Here is a 17,276-nt window from a genome sequence, read left to right as displayed (position 1 = left end):
GCTTTAAAAAAAGAAAAAAGAGACATAATATTGGGGCTCAGGAATGGTGGGGCTAGTCCGGTTGTAGCCTATCTATTTCCCACCACCCTGCCGTCTCTATTACGAATCACTTTGACTGCGACTCATCTACCTCATTGGGACTAGGGGTGGGCACGGTACGGTATGGTATGGTATTGAGCCCGTACCGCTATCGATACGGGAAATTTAAATCGGTATGGTACGGTTTGGGATTATCGTTTGTCAAAATTGGTACCGTACCATACCGTACCGTGTCGGTATCGGTACCATTTCGGTACAAAAATGACACAACTAAAAAATGAACCAATTCAATATTCAACATATTCATTTACCAAAATAATTGATGCCTAAGTTACAAATTCAAAGATTCAACATATTCAATTATCAATATCCAAATCCTAATCAACATATTCAATATCCAAATCAACCAAATCCTAATCAACATATTCAATATCCATTGAATATAACATATTCAATATCCAAATCAACCAAATCCTAATCAACATATGCAATATCCATCAACATATTCAATAGAAAATTATATATCTGAATAGTATTCGGTACGGTACGGTATTGATCGGTACCAAATACTTGATACCGCTACCATACCATACTCTATTGGTACGGTACGGTACGGTACCGAATATTGATCGGTACCGAATGAAACGGTATGAAATCGATATGGTACGGTTCGATTAGGGTACGGTTTCGGTATTTCGGTTTTAGATGCCCACCCCTAATTGGGACGATATCGAGCCAAAAGAGAACAAATATGTCAACTTTAGGTTTAGTTTAATTAATTATATTATTATTTTTGGTCAGAACTGACATAAGAATTAAGGAGACAATATATACTAGCAATTGGCACCGGCTTCTAATATTTTAAGAAGAAATTAAATAAAATATCCCATTAAGTTTAAAACTAACAGGCTGTTTGTTGCGATTGAGATGTCATTTATTGAAAGCACTATTTCATTTTATTAATTCATTTTTATACATGTATGTGTGACTGTAATACGTTTTATTGAAATAAAACGTAGGTTGTCATTGTAACACTTAAAATGTTCTCGTGATGACGATGAGGTATGATCAATTTAATTAATTGATGTGGGGTTTGCTATGTACTTAATTGATATGACTTGTTGAAATCTCAGAGGGTAAGCACATGGGAATTGAAAGTATCGCAAACAAGAAAGGAGGTGCATGCTAACTAGCTCTTGAAGGCTAACTGTGAGGTTGCAAATTTCCTATTATTACTATACAATTTAGGGATCTTAATTACTTGTTTTAATCTGGGTTGATTTTTTGAACCCGTGAAATATATATTTTGTTTATATTTAATGAGGAACTACATCAAGGTAATAGTGATGGGAAGGTCAACGTCTCCCAGAGATTTGATTTATCAGAGTGAAAGATCCTCCTCCGTGCAAGAACTTTATTCCCTTGTTGCTTCCTGGAATTTAAAAAACTATAGCAAACAGGTCAATATAGTATAGCACGATTAATTAAATACTCCTCACACTATATTGTTTATTTATACACAACACTAAATTAATTATAAAGTGTTTTTCTGTGCAGACGTGAGTTAGGTCAGTTGACTAAAACAGTGTGTTCACCTCCTTCAACCTAAGTACGTATAATGCCTTTTGTTCAAATTTCCGCATAAAAAGACAAGTATTCGGTTTCGTCTGGCCGACATTTTTTTAGACTATTCTGTACTTGCCCGATGATCAGGGTAATTGGAAACTCAAACAATAACAAAGAAAATCACAAATAAAAAACGTGTGTTTTTTTCTTCTTGCAAGAAAAGTGAAACCGTGTATTGTCGGCACAATTTCTACGTTAGGACTAAGATGAACCTCGCATGGATGGATGATGTGTTTACTTAGTCAAAGATTTCATTGATTATATACTATTTTGATGTAGTAATTTGGTATGTGGTTATTTTCGATGACGCATCAAACAGTTTGACTTTCATAAAAGATTGAACGTCATGTACAGACCCGAATCATATCAACTTGTTTTAGTTTATTATGTCAAATACCAATCCCCCCACTAATCTCTTAGATCAGATTGCACTTATAATTACGTTGACCAGATTGTAGTTTGAAAACAATGTGAAAACAACTAGGCATTAGTTCTTTGTCAAAGACGCTTGCCAAAGAGATATGTATCAGACTAACTGCAGTCCCCATTACCAAAGAAAGCCCTCTTAGCAGAACTGTTACTTATTTTGTGTGAGGATCGTACTTCAATAATCTTCCCATTGCGTCATGGCGAATACCCGACTTAATGAGATCTCTTCAAGATGTATAACAAAACATATGAACATAAAATATATTTTGTTAGAGTGTGAATCTAGACAATTGATACGTCATGATATATTACAGTAACAGTACTCCCTCAGCATTTTGGTTGCTAATAGTACTCTAACCTTTCTCTCATTGTTTTGGAGTGACAGAGACTCTATCTCATTATAGCATTTCCGGCAATGCAGAGTTTGTTCCTTAAATTATAGGGTCCATATCTCCATCAGTTGTATCATTTTGGTTCTTTTGACACCTTGAAGTGAATCTGCAAAAAATTGTGCAGAAGAGTTTGGACTTTATTCTTTATATCCAAATCAATAACTTAACTATGTCTTCCTCTAACTTAATTCTCTACTTTCTCTTTTCTTCTTTAAAGTTTTGTTGTCTTAACAAAGACTTCTTTATAGACTTCCACCTTGATTAAAATACATAATATCCTAAATTCCGGCGAAAAACCTCCGAACCGGTTTGAATTGACTAAATCAAACGAATTCGAGTTTAAGGCCTAAATTGGTACTTAGTGTAGTTTCAAGTAGCTTAAATTTGTCCCTGACTTGGTCAAAGACTATGGAAGTTGTCAACTTTGTTCTTTTTTGTCAAAGCTGTTGTCAGCCTAGAAGCAAGCTTGGCTTTGTGTACTAATTGAAAGCGAACCCATATCTACTTTCGACAATAAAGAAATAAATTGCACAATCTAGCTAGTTAAAGCAAACATTTAGTCGCCACATTTGCCACATTTTTATGCCGTATACTTCATTTACAAGAGGAACATAAGTATAAACAATTTCCTCTTTTATATAAACGATAGTTAAGATTGAATTTGGTACAAAGATATGGCGTACTGTCTTAAACAACCGACCTAACCGTGGACAAAAATTTGCAGCCTAAATGGGGACGAGGCCCCAAATGATGAAAAGATGAGCTGAGCCAATACAGGCCTGTTGGGCCCTGCACATGGCTGCACCAGGGGTGCTTACTATAATATTGACCACACACAATCCATCCCCACTTTACTCTTCTACTTGTTCTACAGTGTAGATTTCGAGAGGGAGATTACGAGAGCCAACAATCTGTTATGTGATCACACCCTTCTCCACGTATGCGGATAATTCCATTTTGTCACGTCACTCTTTCTTTCTCTGTACACAAACAACCCAGACAGCCCACACACCAAGCCTAAAGCCTTCCCCAAAATATTTCTTTGCTTTTCGCTCCATTTTCCCTGTGCTTTTCTCGCCAACCAAGCAGATTTTCCGACCAGTTTTATCTCCTAGCTTGTACATGGCCACTAAATTGTGCCACAACGGCTTTCTATCACCAAGGTGCTCAAATTCTCTTCTACATTTTTTTTTTTGTGGCGTTTTTTTTCCCTAAATTCTTCGCAGCTTACTCTTTTCTTGTTGCCGTAGGTAGTTTAATTTATAATAAGCTGCGGTGGGGTTCTTGAGGATATGATATACGATTACTCGTTGGAATTTCTTTGTTTAATTATGAATTTCTGTATTTCAATGTTTGGCTACTTATAAGCTGAAAGTGAAAGCAAAGAAGAAGATAAGATTATGGCAAATCATTGAATGTTGATTTGTATTCATTCAATCTAATTCGATTTTAGTTGATTGTTCGTGGTTAGCATTTCATTTTCTTGTAAACCAAACAGTAGATAATGTAAAAATTTGTAGAATTTTGTTTTTCCTTTTGGTCTTTACGAAAACTAACTGGGAATGTGTTCCTTTAACACATGGAGTCCTAAAATTTTAGGTTTCAAGTGCCTGTTTTTGTGCAATCACTGTGCATTATGTGTAACTGTATTGTGTTTGAGAGTGGAAGTAAATAATGTGACAAGTTTTGTGGTTTTTAAGTGTTTTTGTGTTGAAGTATGACGAGTAATAGAAAACCTGAAAAATGTAGCAGCTAATACTACGGCTTGACCCGTTAGAGTTATGCAGTGTTGTATGTATTTGTTGCTTATTCCTGTACTTGCTCCTTGCAGCTCTTCAAATCCATGGCATTCGCGGACGCCAGCTAGAATATATTATTCTGGAAATAAGGTGGTTGATTTGGACCATCTATTATGTAACTGGGGTTATTCAAGGAAGAGATGCTTTATAAGACTTGCTTTGTTAGAGCACAGTAATGGTTACAGTCTTAATCTCCGAGCAGTGGGACATAGGAAATGCTATCTAAACTTTCGAAAAGCAAGGAGGATGGGTAACCTAGTTCCGCTTGCATCTGCTGATGATGGTGTCACAGTCAACGGGATTCCTCAAGCAAGTACCAGTAGGGATGTTGAGGCCATAAAGGTCAAACTTAATCAATCACTTAATGGTGAAGATTCTAGCGATGGACTTGTCCAATTTTTACATGACGCAGCCAGGGTTTTTGAGTTAGCAATTAAGGAACAGGGTTCATTCTCAAAGTTGTCTTGGTTTTCAACTGCATGGCTTAGTGTAGACAAAAATGCCTGGGTCAAAGCACTGTGTTATCAGGTGATGTCATGAACTTCCCTAATGTCTCTGTATAGGCCTCAACATGTATGCACCATCTTATGATTCACTGCATGCTGCTATCATTTTTGGGAAAGGAAAGCACTCTTCTACAATTGTATTTGCGGATATTTATTGTTGCAAGAAAACCACTACCACTCTAATCTTTAGTTTTAGTACGGGAGATTTTGCATGAGTAAACTCAATGTTCCTTCCTACTTGGTTTATTCCATCCTCCTAGAGTTAGTGAACTTGTTCTTCAGTTCCAGGACGTGTCTTGCATGGTATGACTTTCATACTTCTCTTGTTGAATTAGTAATTTGTGTTTCTAAAGTCATGTTGTTAGTTTATCCACTAAATTACTGCATATATATATATCATGAAATCTCCTTGCATTATATCATATTCGTAACTGGTTTAAGCTTCTTGTAAATCTATTACATAGGACTTATTTAATGGGTATTGACTTGTGAACCTTTTGAGGTAGTTATTGTTCTAGGTACTGATCGATTAGTTCTCAATATATAAGTATATTAATAATATATGTGTGGATATATACATTTATACATAATGTATTTTATACCGTTATTGAGCCTATCTGAAGACAAATAATTTCTCAGGCTTCAGTGTATTCCTTATTGCAAGCTGCAAGCGAGATTGCATCCCGGGGGGATGGTAGAGACAGAGACATAAATGTTTTTGTCCAAAGGAGGTATTGCATCACTTGTATTCCAAAAATTATGACTTCTTGTGTGGAATTGGACTACCTAGAAGCTTGTCATATCAGTTTCTTAGCTAGTCTATTTAAACTGTGATTTCCTTCATTACCAATACCTCTAATAAGGATGTATGTTTTAAATTTGGGCTTTAACTATGAGTCTCTACCTGTGTATTGAATTAAGGACTTGTCATCTTTTCCCCACTTTGTTAACATTTATGTTGACGCTAAAAAATGGTTCAGTACTTTTTAGCCCAACTTAGAGATGAGGTATGATGATTGATGGGTGAAGGTGAGGACCTTCAACATGTGTGTGAAGATTTGGGCAAGCGATAAATATACAGAAGACAAGATATATGTGGTTCACCCTTAATGAATGGGCTACATCCACGGAGAAGTATATTCTCATTATTATAGCAATGTGTATTTACATTTGTACAAGGGGCTGGGCCCAAATATAAAGAGAGAAAGGGAGAAGCCCATGACTGAATACAAAGCCCAACCTAGGGGGGATCCCTTCCTAAGTGGAGAGTGGTCTCCTTTTATAGATGAGAGGGAGTCTTCCCTTCTTGCAATATTTCAATGTGGGACTCTTGGCCTTGCTTAGAATTGCTTCTAGTTGCTTGGTCAAATATGGTATAAACAATTTACATAATTTGATCTCTTGTACAGACAGTTGAAATAAAGCAACCATAAAGTTTTTAATATCAGCACCAGCAACCTTATTTTCTAATGGCGTTAACTGTTTGTGTAAATGGAACAAACTATAATTTTTAATTGAAAATTAAGTTGATTACTATGTTAACTTGACAGTGGAAAATGTGTGCTCTGCTTTATTTGCCAGGCATCCTATACAGAGGACTTTGAAATTTTAGTTATTCTGTTTTATTCATGCAAAGGTTTCAATTGTAGCTGATGTGTACTTTCTACCAACTTCTGTTGTTTATCGATTAATTAATATGATTTATTTGGTTTAGGATTTTCAATATGTTTGATTAATGCATTGGTGCAGTTTATTACGACAATCTGCTTCCCTTGAGAGCTTAATCCGGGATCAACTATCAGCCAAGCAACCTGAAGCTTATGAGTGGTTTTTCTCTGAGCAAGTTCCATTGGTGGTAACATCCTTTGTTAATTATTTTGAAGGGGACTCTCGCTTTACTGCTGCAACTATCGCGTATGTTATCATCTATTGCTCAATGTGTGCTATAATTTTGCTAGATGGCTTTGAAGAGCATGTAGAATTAATACTGCATTCAATTTGTTTCCAGGTCTAGGAAGGGAACACTCTTGGAGTCTAGCAACACAAGTGACATATCTCTCCTTATGCTTGCACTGACATGCAATGCCGCAATTACAAAGCTTGGGCAAGCAAAAGTATCGTGCCCTCAATTCTTTTCGACAATTCCTGATATAACCGGCAGATTGATGGACATGCTGGTTGATTTTATTCCTATACGCCAGGCTTATCTTTCTGTAAAGGATATTGGTCTGCGCAGAGAGTTCCTTGTTCATTTTGGTCCTCGAGCTGCAGCATGTAGAGTGAAAAATGATCGAGGTTCAGAAGAAGTTGTTTTCTGGGTGGATCTTGTACAGATGCAGGTACAGCGAGCTATAGATAGAGAGAGAATATGGTCAAGACTTACAACCTCTGAAAGTATTGAGGTAAGTGCTTAAACCTTCTTATGGATAACCTCAGGGACAACTTGTAGGCCTGTGACCTTTCCTTAGGTGGCTTGGTTGCAAAGTTCACAATTGAAATAAATTTGTAGGTAACATACATGCAGGTTAAGCAAATGAGGAGTGTAATGCATTAGTGTGAGTCATGAATGTCAGGCCTATCATCCCCAAAAAATTATATTAGTTGTGTTGGAAATGCATTATAAGAACATTTTACTCACCAGTTTGTGCCATTGGTATGACGGAACTGTCTCTGATGAGGATATGTTGGGGATAGTAACAGAGGAATAGGGAGTTCTGGCCAGAAGTAGCTACTGTATTTCTTTCATATTTTAGTATTGAGCGGAATTATCTTGTTATGTACAGGATTTGGCTTAATGGTCAAACCTTTTGAATATTTAGAGCATGCTTCATACTCCACTCAAGAGTTCCTTTTAGAGACGTTAAGGTTAGCCAGTCAATATAATAGGAGAGTATATTAAAGATGTGGCTCAAATGTAAAGAAATTAATGAAAGAACCAGATAATGAAATTGTTTGAATCTTCTTCTTATGTACAACGGTTGACTTAATGGTCAAACCTTCTGAATATATAGAGCATGCTTGATACTGCACTCAGGAGTTCCTTTAAGGGACGTTAAGGTTGGCCAGTAAAAATAATAGGAGAGTTTCTGAAGATGCGGCTCAAATGTGAAGAAACTAATAAAATAACCAGATAATGAAATTGCTTAAATCATTTTCAAAAAAGTGAGGCAAATTCCCTATCGTTAAGATACCTATAATAGATGGTTACTTGTATAAGTTGGGGCTTTCAAGCCTTTCTGTATATGTGGTTGCAGTTCTGTACTATGTTGATGCTGTTATGGGAAGCTAATACTGAATTAGTATAGGTATTGGAGAGGGATCTGGCTATATTTGGATTCTTTATTGCCTTGGGTAGAAGCTCTCAAAACTTTCTATCAGCAAATGGATTTGATGTTTTAGATGAACCACTTGGAGGCTTTGTTAGGTATACCTGGATTCTTTTGACAGATAATTCTTTAGTGTGAAAATGATTTTTATGGTTTGCTTGTGGATTTATTAATTTCAATATGAGCAGGTTCCTGATTGGGGGCAGCATCTTATACTATCCACAGCTTTCATCAATAAGTTCCTATCAATTGTATGTAGAGGTCAGCACGTGTTGTCTTTACCGTCTTGTGGATAATGTTTTGTAATTCAAATATGATATCTAATGATACATAAATTCCCCAGGTAGTCTGTGAAGAGCTGGACTGGCTTTCATTTTATCCTGGCAATTCAGGCACCCCTAAACAGTCTCACGGGCATAAAAGTAAATGGGAAGGACCTCCCAATGCAGAAGCAATCCCCCAAGTCCTAGAAGTATGTCTTCATTGGATGCAGAGTTTTATCAAATACAGTAAATGGCTGGAGAGCCCTTCTAATGTTAAGGCAGCGAGATTCTTGTCTAGAGGGTATGTTAACTTTTGGTGCATAATGATTGAACCATAAAGAGCTTCATTTTTAAAAAAAATTACAAAGTTTTTCCTGTCTTCAATGTTTAGGCACAACAAATTAGTGGAGTGTATGGAAGAACGGGGTTTATTGAAGTAAGTTAGTGAATGTCTCTATATCACCCTCTTTCTCTCTCTCCCCTACCAAGAGCTGTGTCAGTTATGTGTTTTTTTTCTCTGACCGTAACATTCACTTTGATTACTTAATAGTTGGAGATTACTCCTTTTAAATGTGATGCAGGAATGAAAAGATGAAAAGCTATTCCGATAACACTGTTGAGAGGACTAGATCTGGAACTCGTCCACCAACTGAGAAAGAATTGGATTCTTTTGACAAGGTTGGCTATTCCCTTTTATGTTATGTTCATTATGAGTGCACTAAGTTAATGCTTCTTTAGTTAAATTTTAAGCCAGTATTGTTCCATATATATTTTTGGGTTAACCATGCATTAATGGTCACAAGGGCTCTATATTTCCTGTTTATGTGTTGTAGATATTACTTTTAATACTTTCTTTTTGGGGGCAATATAAGGGATACTTCTGGGGCTTGAACCCGGACAAGCTCTTGAATGTGGGTGGATTTACCCCATGCTAGGGACATCTAGATTTTTAGTACTTTGAAGTAATACACAGCGCCTTTGGTCGATATGCATATTATTTTTTTGTGTTGATTTATTGATATTATTAATTAGACTTATGTAGTTCCGGTGTTAAATAAATTTGCACGATGGTAAAATTATTATAGATGGTAGTTCTGAGCCTTGTCATTGCAGTGGCCCACTTTAACTGCTAAGCTACATGAACAAGTTTCTCATTTCATTTGTGGTCTTACTGGTGAAAACTATAAAAAGGTTCTTTTGTGGCTCAGTAGTCAAGCTTATTCTTTTGATTTGGAACTTGTTGAATGCTTCTGATCATATGGTGGAAATGGCCTTTGGTGTCAGGCCTTGGAGAGTGTTGAAGAAGCTGTGATAAGACTAGAAAAGTTGCTTCAGGATTTGCATGTGTCAAGTTCTAACTCAGGAAAAGAGCATATAAAAGCTGCTTGTTCTGACCTTGAGAAGATAAGGAAGCTCAAGAAAGAGGCTGAATTTTTGGAGGCGTCCTTTAGAACCAAAGCAGCTTCCCTTAAGGAGGTATTTCTTCATTTTATTGTAATATCTTGCTGACAATTGTGTGTTTTGCCACCAACATCTGATGTATGTGCACCATCCAACTAATTTATTAATAGAAAGTTGGTGAACTTCGCAGTTTTTTGTTCTTTCTATTTATTCAGCTTTTCTGTGTTTATAACTAACAAATGGATGTCTTCATTTCTTGGTGTTGCGAGAAATGATGTAGGTTAATTACCTACAAAGTGTCCTATAGTTATAGATAATTACATGTATTAGATAGAAAATTCGAGGATGAAAACCACCAAGTCTGATGGTGCTTTTGCCTGCATTTTAGATTATGTTGTTTGGCTTCCTTCCCATATTTACCTACTTTATCTCATAAGTTTCTTTATTACCAACTAATGCACTGTAATTGTAAAAAGTCTTATCTGATGCCAAGCTCCGTTTCTTAGGTTTGCACTTATACGTTTGTTATGTGACTTTTTGCCCTTGTAAATTTGTGAATTCTCATTTGTCTTAGTTGTACTTATGTGCTTGTCATCCAGGAGGGTAATCGCTCCCGGTCTTCTATTAGCAAGCAGCAACAGTTCCTTATAGGGAAAAACAGAAAGAATGGTAACACGCTGATTGATGGGGGCAACAGGTGTGTGTGACGCTTTAGCTATTGCACATGTGCTTGACCATTCCTTTAACTTAAGTTTTTATTACTCCATAATGACCTACTATATATATATATATATATATATATATTTTTTTTTTTGGGGGTTTAATGCATTTCAATGATAAGCAAATCTTATTTCAAAAATTTATTTTTAGAGCTTCCAGCAACTCTCGCGGATTGTGGAGCTCCTTTATGCGCCCTCCAACCAGAAAGTCCAATCCTGAGTTGATCGTGGAAGAATCTGTATGCCCCATTTTCACAATGATCTATTCATTAATTGCTTATGCATTTGCTTATTCACTATCATGCTATTTAATTGCCAAATGCATTAGCTTTTAACTGGAATTCTTGTATCTCAAAAAGGTTGCATATACTGCTGGCCCAAATTTAGATCTGTTTTGACCAAAAGTTAACAACAATTTCGCTACTTTGATATTCATTTTCTGGTTAGGACAAGGTCGTTTATCACTAGAGTAATGAGGTTGAAGTTGCCACCGTAATAGTATTTGTTTGCATTCACATGATAATATGTTTATGCATATTAACATGTATGTTTGTTTATCCCCTGTAGTTGCTTTATTAGCCCTCTATTATATTTTTTTGTTGTTCTTTTAAATACAGATTTGAAAAGTTAGGCTATTAGTTATTGACTAAGTGGGGTTGCTAGTCCACCTTGTTGCCCCTTATGTGGTGCTGAATGGAGATGGAATAGCTATCTCTTTCACTCTCTGTTCTCAGCTAAGCAACATGGCATGCAAAAAATATCATAAGAGCATGTACTTTATTTCAAGTGTGGAGAACCATTATTAAGTACGCTATTGGTTCTCTGATTATGAGATTATTCCTTGTTGCCTTTGTGTCACTTGATTCAGGAGCATATATCTATTTTGTTATTGGAAATGTGCAATTTCTCAAACAAAAGTTACATGATTAATGTTCCTTTCTTGCATACAGGATAATGAATTTGTTGAGCAGACTGCTTCAAATATTGATTTTGAAGACCCAGAATCAACTAAAATCCAGCGTTTTGAACTTTTAAGGAATGAGCTGATAGAACTTGAAAAGCGGGTGCAAAGGAGTGCTGATCAATCAGAAAATGAGGAGGTATTTAAAGTGTGTGCAACTGAATACCATATTCCTTGGACGAATAAGAAATTTGACAGGCAATAAATTCCAATTTGCAAAAACTGTTATTCAAACTCTTATGATACACTTATGTTGTAGATTTTTTATTTTATTTTATTTAACAGGATATTCAGCCTGCTGATGATAGTTCTAAGTATGAGGATGACATTGGAGCTGCTCAACTAGTCCAAATTCAGAAGAAAGAGAATATCATTGAAAAATCGTTTGACAAGCTAAAAGAAGCTAGCACGGTATGAATTTTTTTTGGCTTCAGTTGGTAAATGATGATCTTTGTCAACTAGTAAGACACTGTTGGCTTACATTTGGGCCAAGAAAATTGAGAAAAAGAAAAAGGAATTATAGTATTTAGAAATCAAGTGAATATTCCCATCACCTTAAATTTATCAACTCTGCTTGAATCCTTATATATAAATTTAATCAGACTAGGCATGTTGAAATAGAACTATACGTACAGACTCTGCTGAACTTGTGATCTCAAAACATGTGTGATGTTCTAATTGGATAAGGTTTAATGTTGGTTTTACTCTAATTTTCTTTTGATACTTTGATGAGAAAATTATTCAGAATGGGGACCAAGCCTCCTTTAATCCCATCCATTTAATTACCACCAAGCCAATTAAGATTTAGGATATATATTAAAGATCTGTCGACGTCTCGATTATAATTTGTACTTTGATGCACAGGAAAATAATAGTTGTATTAGTTTCATCTCTGTTGCTGTGGGCTGCTTATTCACAGATTGTAATTTACTTTTCATTAATAAAATTTAATTTCTAAAAAATGATGAGCAGAATGTGTGGCAAGGAACTCAATTGCTAGCTATTGACACTGCTGCTGCTACGGGGTTGCTTAGAAGGGTCTTGATTGGAGATGAACTGACAGAAAAAGAAAAGAAAATTTTACGAAGAACTCTGACCGACTTAGCATCAGTTGTTCCTATTGGTGTCTTAATGCTTCTTCCTGTAAGATTTCTTCCTGATATCTTTCTTATACTTATATGAACATAGGAATGATTCTGGCCAAAAAAAACAAATAAATGGTATAGCTCTCATCTTAGTTCTTCATCTGGATGATGTGGTTTATCATATCTCTGTCTTGTCTTAAATCAGGGCATTTGTTGCCCCTTTAGTTGAAGTTCGAGTATCGCCACATATGATTTAGACTTTATGCTATTGGGGAGGTTTATGGAATTTAGGTGCATTTTGGATATGCTGTTTGTGTATAGTGCTTTGATGTGCGACTTCGGATATGTCATTGGGGGAGGTTTATGGACATATGACTTGGTCTCTTTTGGATATGCTGTTCACATAAATATGGAATGGGGTTCAGGGTTGGGTTAAATAATCTTCAATCATAAGGCCAAAAAAAGGAAATGAAAGCCTGAAATATATGATGAATCGATCATTCATCTGTTTCTCCTAACATTTTTGCAAAACCTGTGCTAGTTTATGCTTACACATGACCAGACTAGATGCACTCTTGGCTCTTGACCTATTTGAACTTTACATGGAGATAACTTGTGTCTCACAGGTCACTGCTGTTGGACATGCAGCTATGTTGGCTGCTATTCAGAGATATGTACCAGCTCTGGTGCGTGAATTTTGATTTCAAGGATTTTCAGTTCCTACTCTTCATGACATCCAAACTTGTGTTTTTTAGGGTCCATTGATATGTTTCTTTGACAGATACCATCGACCTATGGACCAGAAAGATTGGATCTCTTGAGGCAGATTGAGAAACTGAAGGAAATGGAAAGCAGTGAAGACAGTTCCAACGAAAGCATGGAGGAACTAGCTTGAGTAGAAGCAATGCTGATTATGTACAGTTGTCCATACTCAAAATAAATTTTCGAATTCGAGGTATGCTGTCTTTTCTCTCACTTGGTTCTGAATCCTTTTGCCAGTAGATTAGCATAAATTAGTGCATTCCATGTGTCAGGCACTCCGGGTAGGCACCAGTGGCTGCAATCTTGTGGAGCATCGGCTGGAGTCCCTGGCTCACGATACTTTGAAGGGTGACCATCCTTCCTGAACTCTGTTAGATATGTGATGTTTAAGAACTGGACTTTCCAGTTTTCATATTCCATCTGTTTGATTGATTCAGATATGTATAGATTATTCATTGGGTCAGCTTCAAGATTTTTGTAGTCTGTTTCTGGCTCCAAATAGGTATCGCAAAGTCCCCCTTCATTCCATGTCCCGTTCCTGCAATTTACATGTTAAAACCTCTTAGACTCTTTAATTATCAATTCCATAATTGAGGCCATGCATGGTGGCAACTGTTAAGGAATAGAAAGTTGTAAAGTCACCAAACTACACTGACTTCATTTCATTCTTTTGGGATCCATAGTGTTGAAGAATGTAAATGGAAAATTTTCGTCCTCAACTTTAACTATGAAAGTTATAGTCATATAGATATCTGTTTATACTTGCCTGTAATGTACCGGGGAGTAGCTACGAAAGAAAACATGAGTCTTAAGAGGTTCTATATTCTTCAACACCCAAGACTTCCAGGTTTGTAAAGACCTCCTAAATGCTTCCATCACATCCATTGTGAAGTTCACTTTCCCGCCTTCCTCAAAGTAGCATCCCCTGAAACACAAGATGGCCAGATAACAATAAGTCCAGTGATTTTTACTTTGCCCGAGTTTGGCTTGTTATGTTGCCGAACTGTTAATTTGGATCGTCGATTAGGTGAAACTTTTTGTAAATGTGTGGTCATAGATTGAAAATTAGATATGTGAAGGGAGGGTCATACATCCTTACTGTTTTGTCTTGGTTCCACCAGTGCCCTGCACTGAAAATTAGGACATCTGCCCCAACCCAATGTTTGGAGTACCAGTGGAACTGTTCGAGCTTGATTGTGGTCTTGACTTGGTCCGGTGAGTTCTGGGGTGGGTGCCCTACAACCACAAGGAAGGGTGCCCTGTAATATTCAACTGTGAGGTTGTAATCCTCGAACCGCATGGAGAGAAAACCCTTGTGTTTGGTTATGGGGTTCCCGTTCACTTCATAGATTCTAGACTTGTTGGACACTGCTTCTGCAAGCATGCATAACAAAGATTCCCACTGGTTTCTTCCGATTGAGTCGCCTGCAAAAACTATCCGTCCGTTTCTGCTCCTTTCCAAGAAGTCAGTTGCATTAAATCTGAGATCACGAGGAGGAAGAAGCAAAACTCATCAATTAGGTTAGTTGTTTAAACCTTGTGAACTTATGGATATCGTCAACTTTGAACTTTGTTATTTTAAGGAAAATATGCATGCGAAATCCCTATTTTACTTCGGCCATAATATTTAAGCCCGTAATCTATTTAAAATTTAAAGTTTTGATGTAGTTAAAAGTACCTACTTCATCTTAAAGGGGTGTTTGCCCCCTTTGTGATCGGAAGAATAAGGGGAGTAGACGACTAATTTTTGTTTGTTGGTTGAGAGTTGGTGTTCTACCACGCGAGATAGAAACCGGCTCAGAAAGAACCTTTTAAGGATACGAAAATGTTCGCGAATATTTATCTGGTTCTATGAGAGTTTAACCTAACATGACTCCTCCAAACGCAACAAACAAGACCATCCTAACTTAGACTTAATATAAGACAAAGCATGCGTGCACTGTGCAGCGTCATGCATGAAACATGCTTCTGAAAACTCCACGACAAACTCACCTCAAAACATCACAGCCAGCCGGCTGCCACCGCCATCTCCGATAACTTTCGTCTTTTCGACCACTTTGGCTGCACCGGAAGCCAGGGTCTAGGAACGGGCAGTTTTCAGTGTAGGACTGAAGTGGATGGCTCTCGTCACGGACCCATCTGCCATAGGAATAATCACAAGTCCCCGGAGATATCTTGTGATTATTTGGTAGGATTTGGGATAAGAAACCCAAATGATCAGATAGAAACTGCGAGTCAAATGGGGTTACAAGACTAAGAATAAATAAGGAAGAGACTAGGAGGAGGAAGAAAGAGACCGCATAACGAAGTTCTGTTCTGATTAGAATGGAAAAGGGGAAACTTTGGAGCTTCTGAGATTGTTGAGAGGGCTGGGGATCCATTAGAGGAGAATGGAGAAGAAAAAAAAAACTTCTGTATTTGAAACAGTCTAGGGGGTTAGAGAGATAGAGGAGAGAGAGGGAGGGAGAGAGAGAGAGTTGTGGAGTAGTGGCTTTTCTCTTGGATATATATTAATATGGTATTAATGGATTTGCGTGCTAATTAATTACAGGCCACTGACCATTTCTAGCTCCATATTAAAATTAAAAATTAAAATTTCCAATCGAGGCAATAGGGCTGGTCAACTTCTTTGTTTGGGTTTCACTTTGAATTTCATGCTACGTACCTAACAAGCTTTGCACGTTCTTTTCTTTCCTTAACGTGCACAGCATGTTTGGAAGCATATCTTCCTGAATCCTAGACCGCTTAAAGAAACCGATAAATTTACCAATAAATACATCGTACATGCATGATGCATTCACAATTACAATGATTTTTTATTTTTAATTGAAAAAATTATTATTCTCAGTTACATGCTCATCAATTTATATAAGCCTTTGAATTATGCCAAAGTTTTGTTATCTTTCGGAAATGTGAGAAGAAAAAAACAAACAAATAGAAGTTTCAAAGATAGTTACCATTCTCACCCAAATGAAACCATAATTTACCTTTGTATACGAAATCATCAAAATTGGTTTTTTCCCCTCTTTCATTTCGATCAAACACAATGTTATTACTGCTATATGACTTTTTTTTACATGAATTAGCCCTCACAAATAGAACTTTTTTTGGGGGGGGGGGGGGGAGACAGCGGTTTGGGGTGTGTGGAGGGCTTTTCTTCCTAGCTGATTTCGTGCTAGGCTTTTTTTTTGTTGGTCGAAGGAAAGGATATTCCATTAACATAGCAAGTTACAAACATGCCCAATACAAAAAACAAAACAAAAAACAAAAGCACAACCAAACAAAATAAAAGTACAACCATAATACACATACTTTAGGCCCAACACAACAAAAAACCCTAAGACATACACAACCCTAAAATCACACCCAAGAACTAAGCAGTCGCCGCCAGTAGAGGAAGGTCCATGAGAACCGACAAAGGAGATCTGAAGACCGTGGATTTGGGGAAGCAAGCCACCACCGTGCATCAAGCTCAAGCAATCTGTGGATTGGTCAAAATTGACCATTAAACTATAGAGCCAACTCCTCCAGAGCAAAAGCTCTGATTTAAGGATGGATTGTAAGAGATGAGCAGCATCAACAAACCAGGAGACAACCAATCAGAACCTAGGAAAAAGGAAGGGGTTTAGGGTTAAAGAGTTCATGGGAGGGGAAGAGAAGTGGCCTTAAGGGGGGTGGGTGGATGAGAGGAGAAGAGGGAGAGAGAGGTGAAAAGGCTGTAAAGGAGTGGGAGAGAAGAGATTGAGGAGATCTAGGCCAACATCAAGGAAAACATTGGAGAAAAAACACACCAAACTAAACGAAAGCAAAGGAAAGTAAAGGCCACACCAGAGGGTGGCGGAGAAGCCATACCAGAGGGTGGTGGAGAGGCCACACGAGATGTGGCAGAGAAGCCACCCTGAAGGGTGGCGGCACAGCCAGAAGCTCATAAGAGGAAGATGGGAAGGAGAGAAATTCTAGAGAGAAGG

At 37.2% G+C, this 17,276-nt stretch overlaps 2 protein-coding genes across 2 annotated transcripts; one reads left to right on the top strand and one right to left on the bottom strand.

Moving 5' to 3' along the window:
- The first annotated feature begins 3,382 nt into the window (after positions 1-3,382).
- On the top strand, positions 3,383-14,027 carry LOC110761252 (LETM1-like protein). The gene is made up of 19 exons (XM_088244048.1): positions 3,383-3,649; positions 4,318-4,813; positions 5,431-5,522; positions 6,541-6,705; positions 6,800-7,193; positions 8,097-8,215; positions 8,306-8,378; positions 8,461-8,681; positions 8,772-8,816; positions 8,962-9,058; positions 9,665-9,856; positions 10,381-10,478; positions 10,652-10,739; positions 11,451-11,600; positions 11,747-11,872; positions 12,434-12,604; positions 13,173-13,232; positions 13,328-13,501; positions 13,581-14,027. Exons 1-18 carry the CDS (start codon positions 3,609-3,611, stop codon positions 13,439-13,441), a joined length of 2,742 nt encoding a protein of 913 aa, XP_088100174.1. The 5' UTR covers positions 3,383-3,608; the 3' UTR covers positions 13,442-13,501; positions 13,581-14,027.
- Positions 13,496-15,722, bottom strand: LOC110761264 (protein trichome birefringence-like 8). Its single transcript, XM_021963709.2, has 4 exons — positions 15,301-15,722; positions 14,400-14,789; positions 14,075-14,233; positions 13,496-13,846 (listed from the first exon to the last, which is right to left on the bottom strand). Exons 1-4 carry the CDS (start codon positions 15,687-15,689, stop codon positions 13,519-13,521), a joined length of 1,266 nt encoding a protein of 421 aa, XP_021819401.2. The 5' UTR covers positions 15,690-15,722; the 3' UTR covers positions 13,496-13,518.
- Between the last annotated feature and the right edge of the window lie 1,554 nt (positions 15,723-17,276).

Source organism: Prunus avium, chromosome 7 (genome assembly GCF_965620075.1).
Source record: "Prunus avium chromosome 7, drPruAviu1.hap1.1, whole genome shotgun sequence".
NCBI classification, from domain to species: domain Eukaryota; kingdom Viridiplantae; phylum Streptophyta; class Magnoliopsida; order Rosales; family Rosaceae; genus Prunus; species Prunus avium.
The sequence above is the reverse complement of the archived record's forward strand: the minus strand, read 5'-3'. Positions and strand labels throughout refer to the sequence as shown.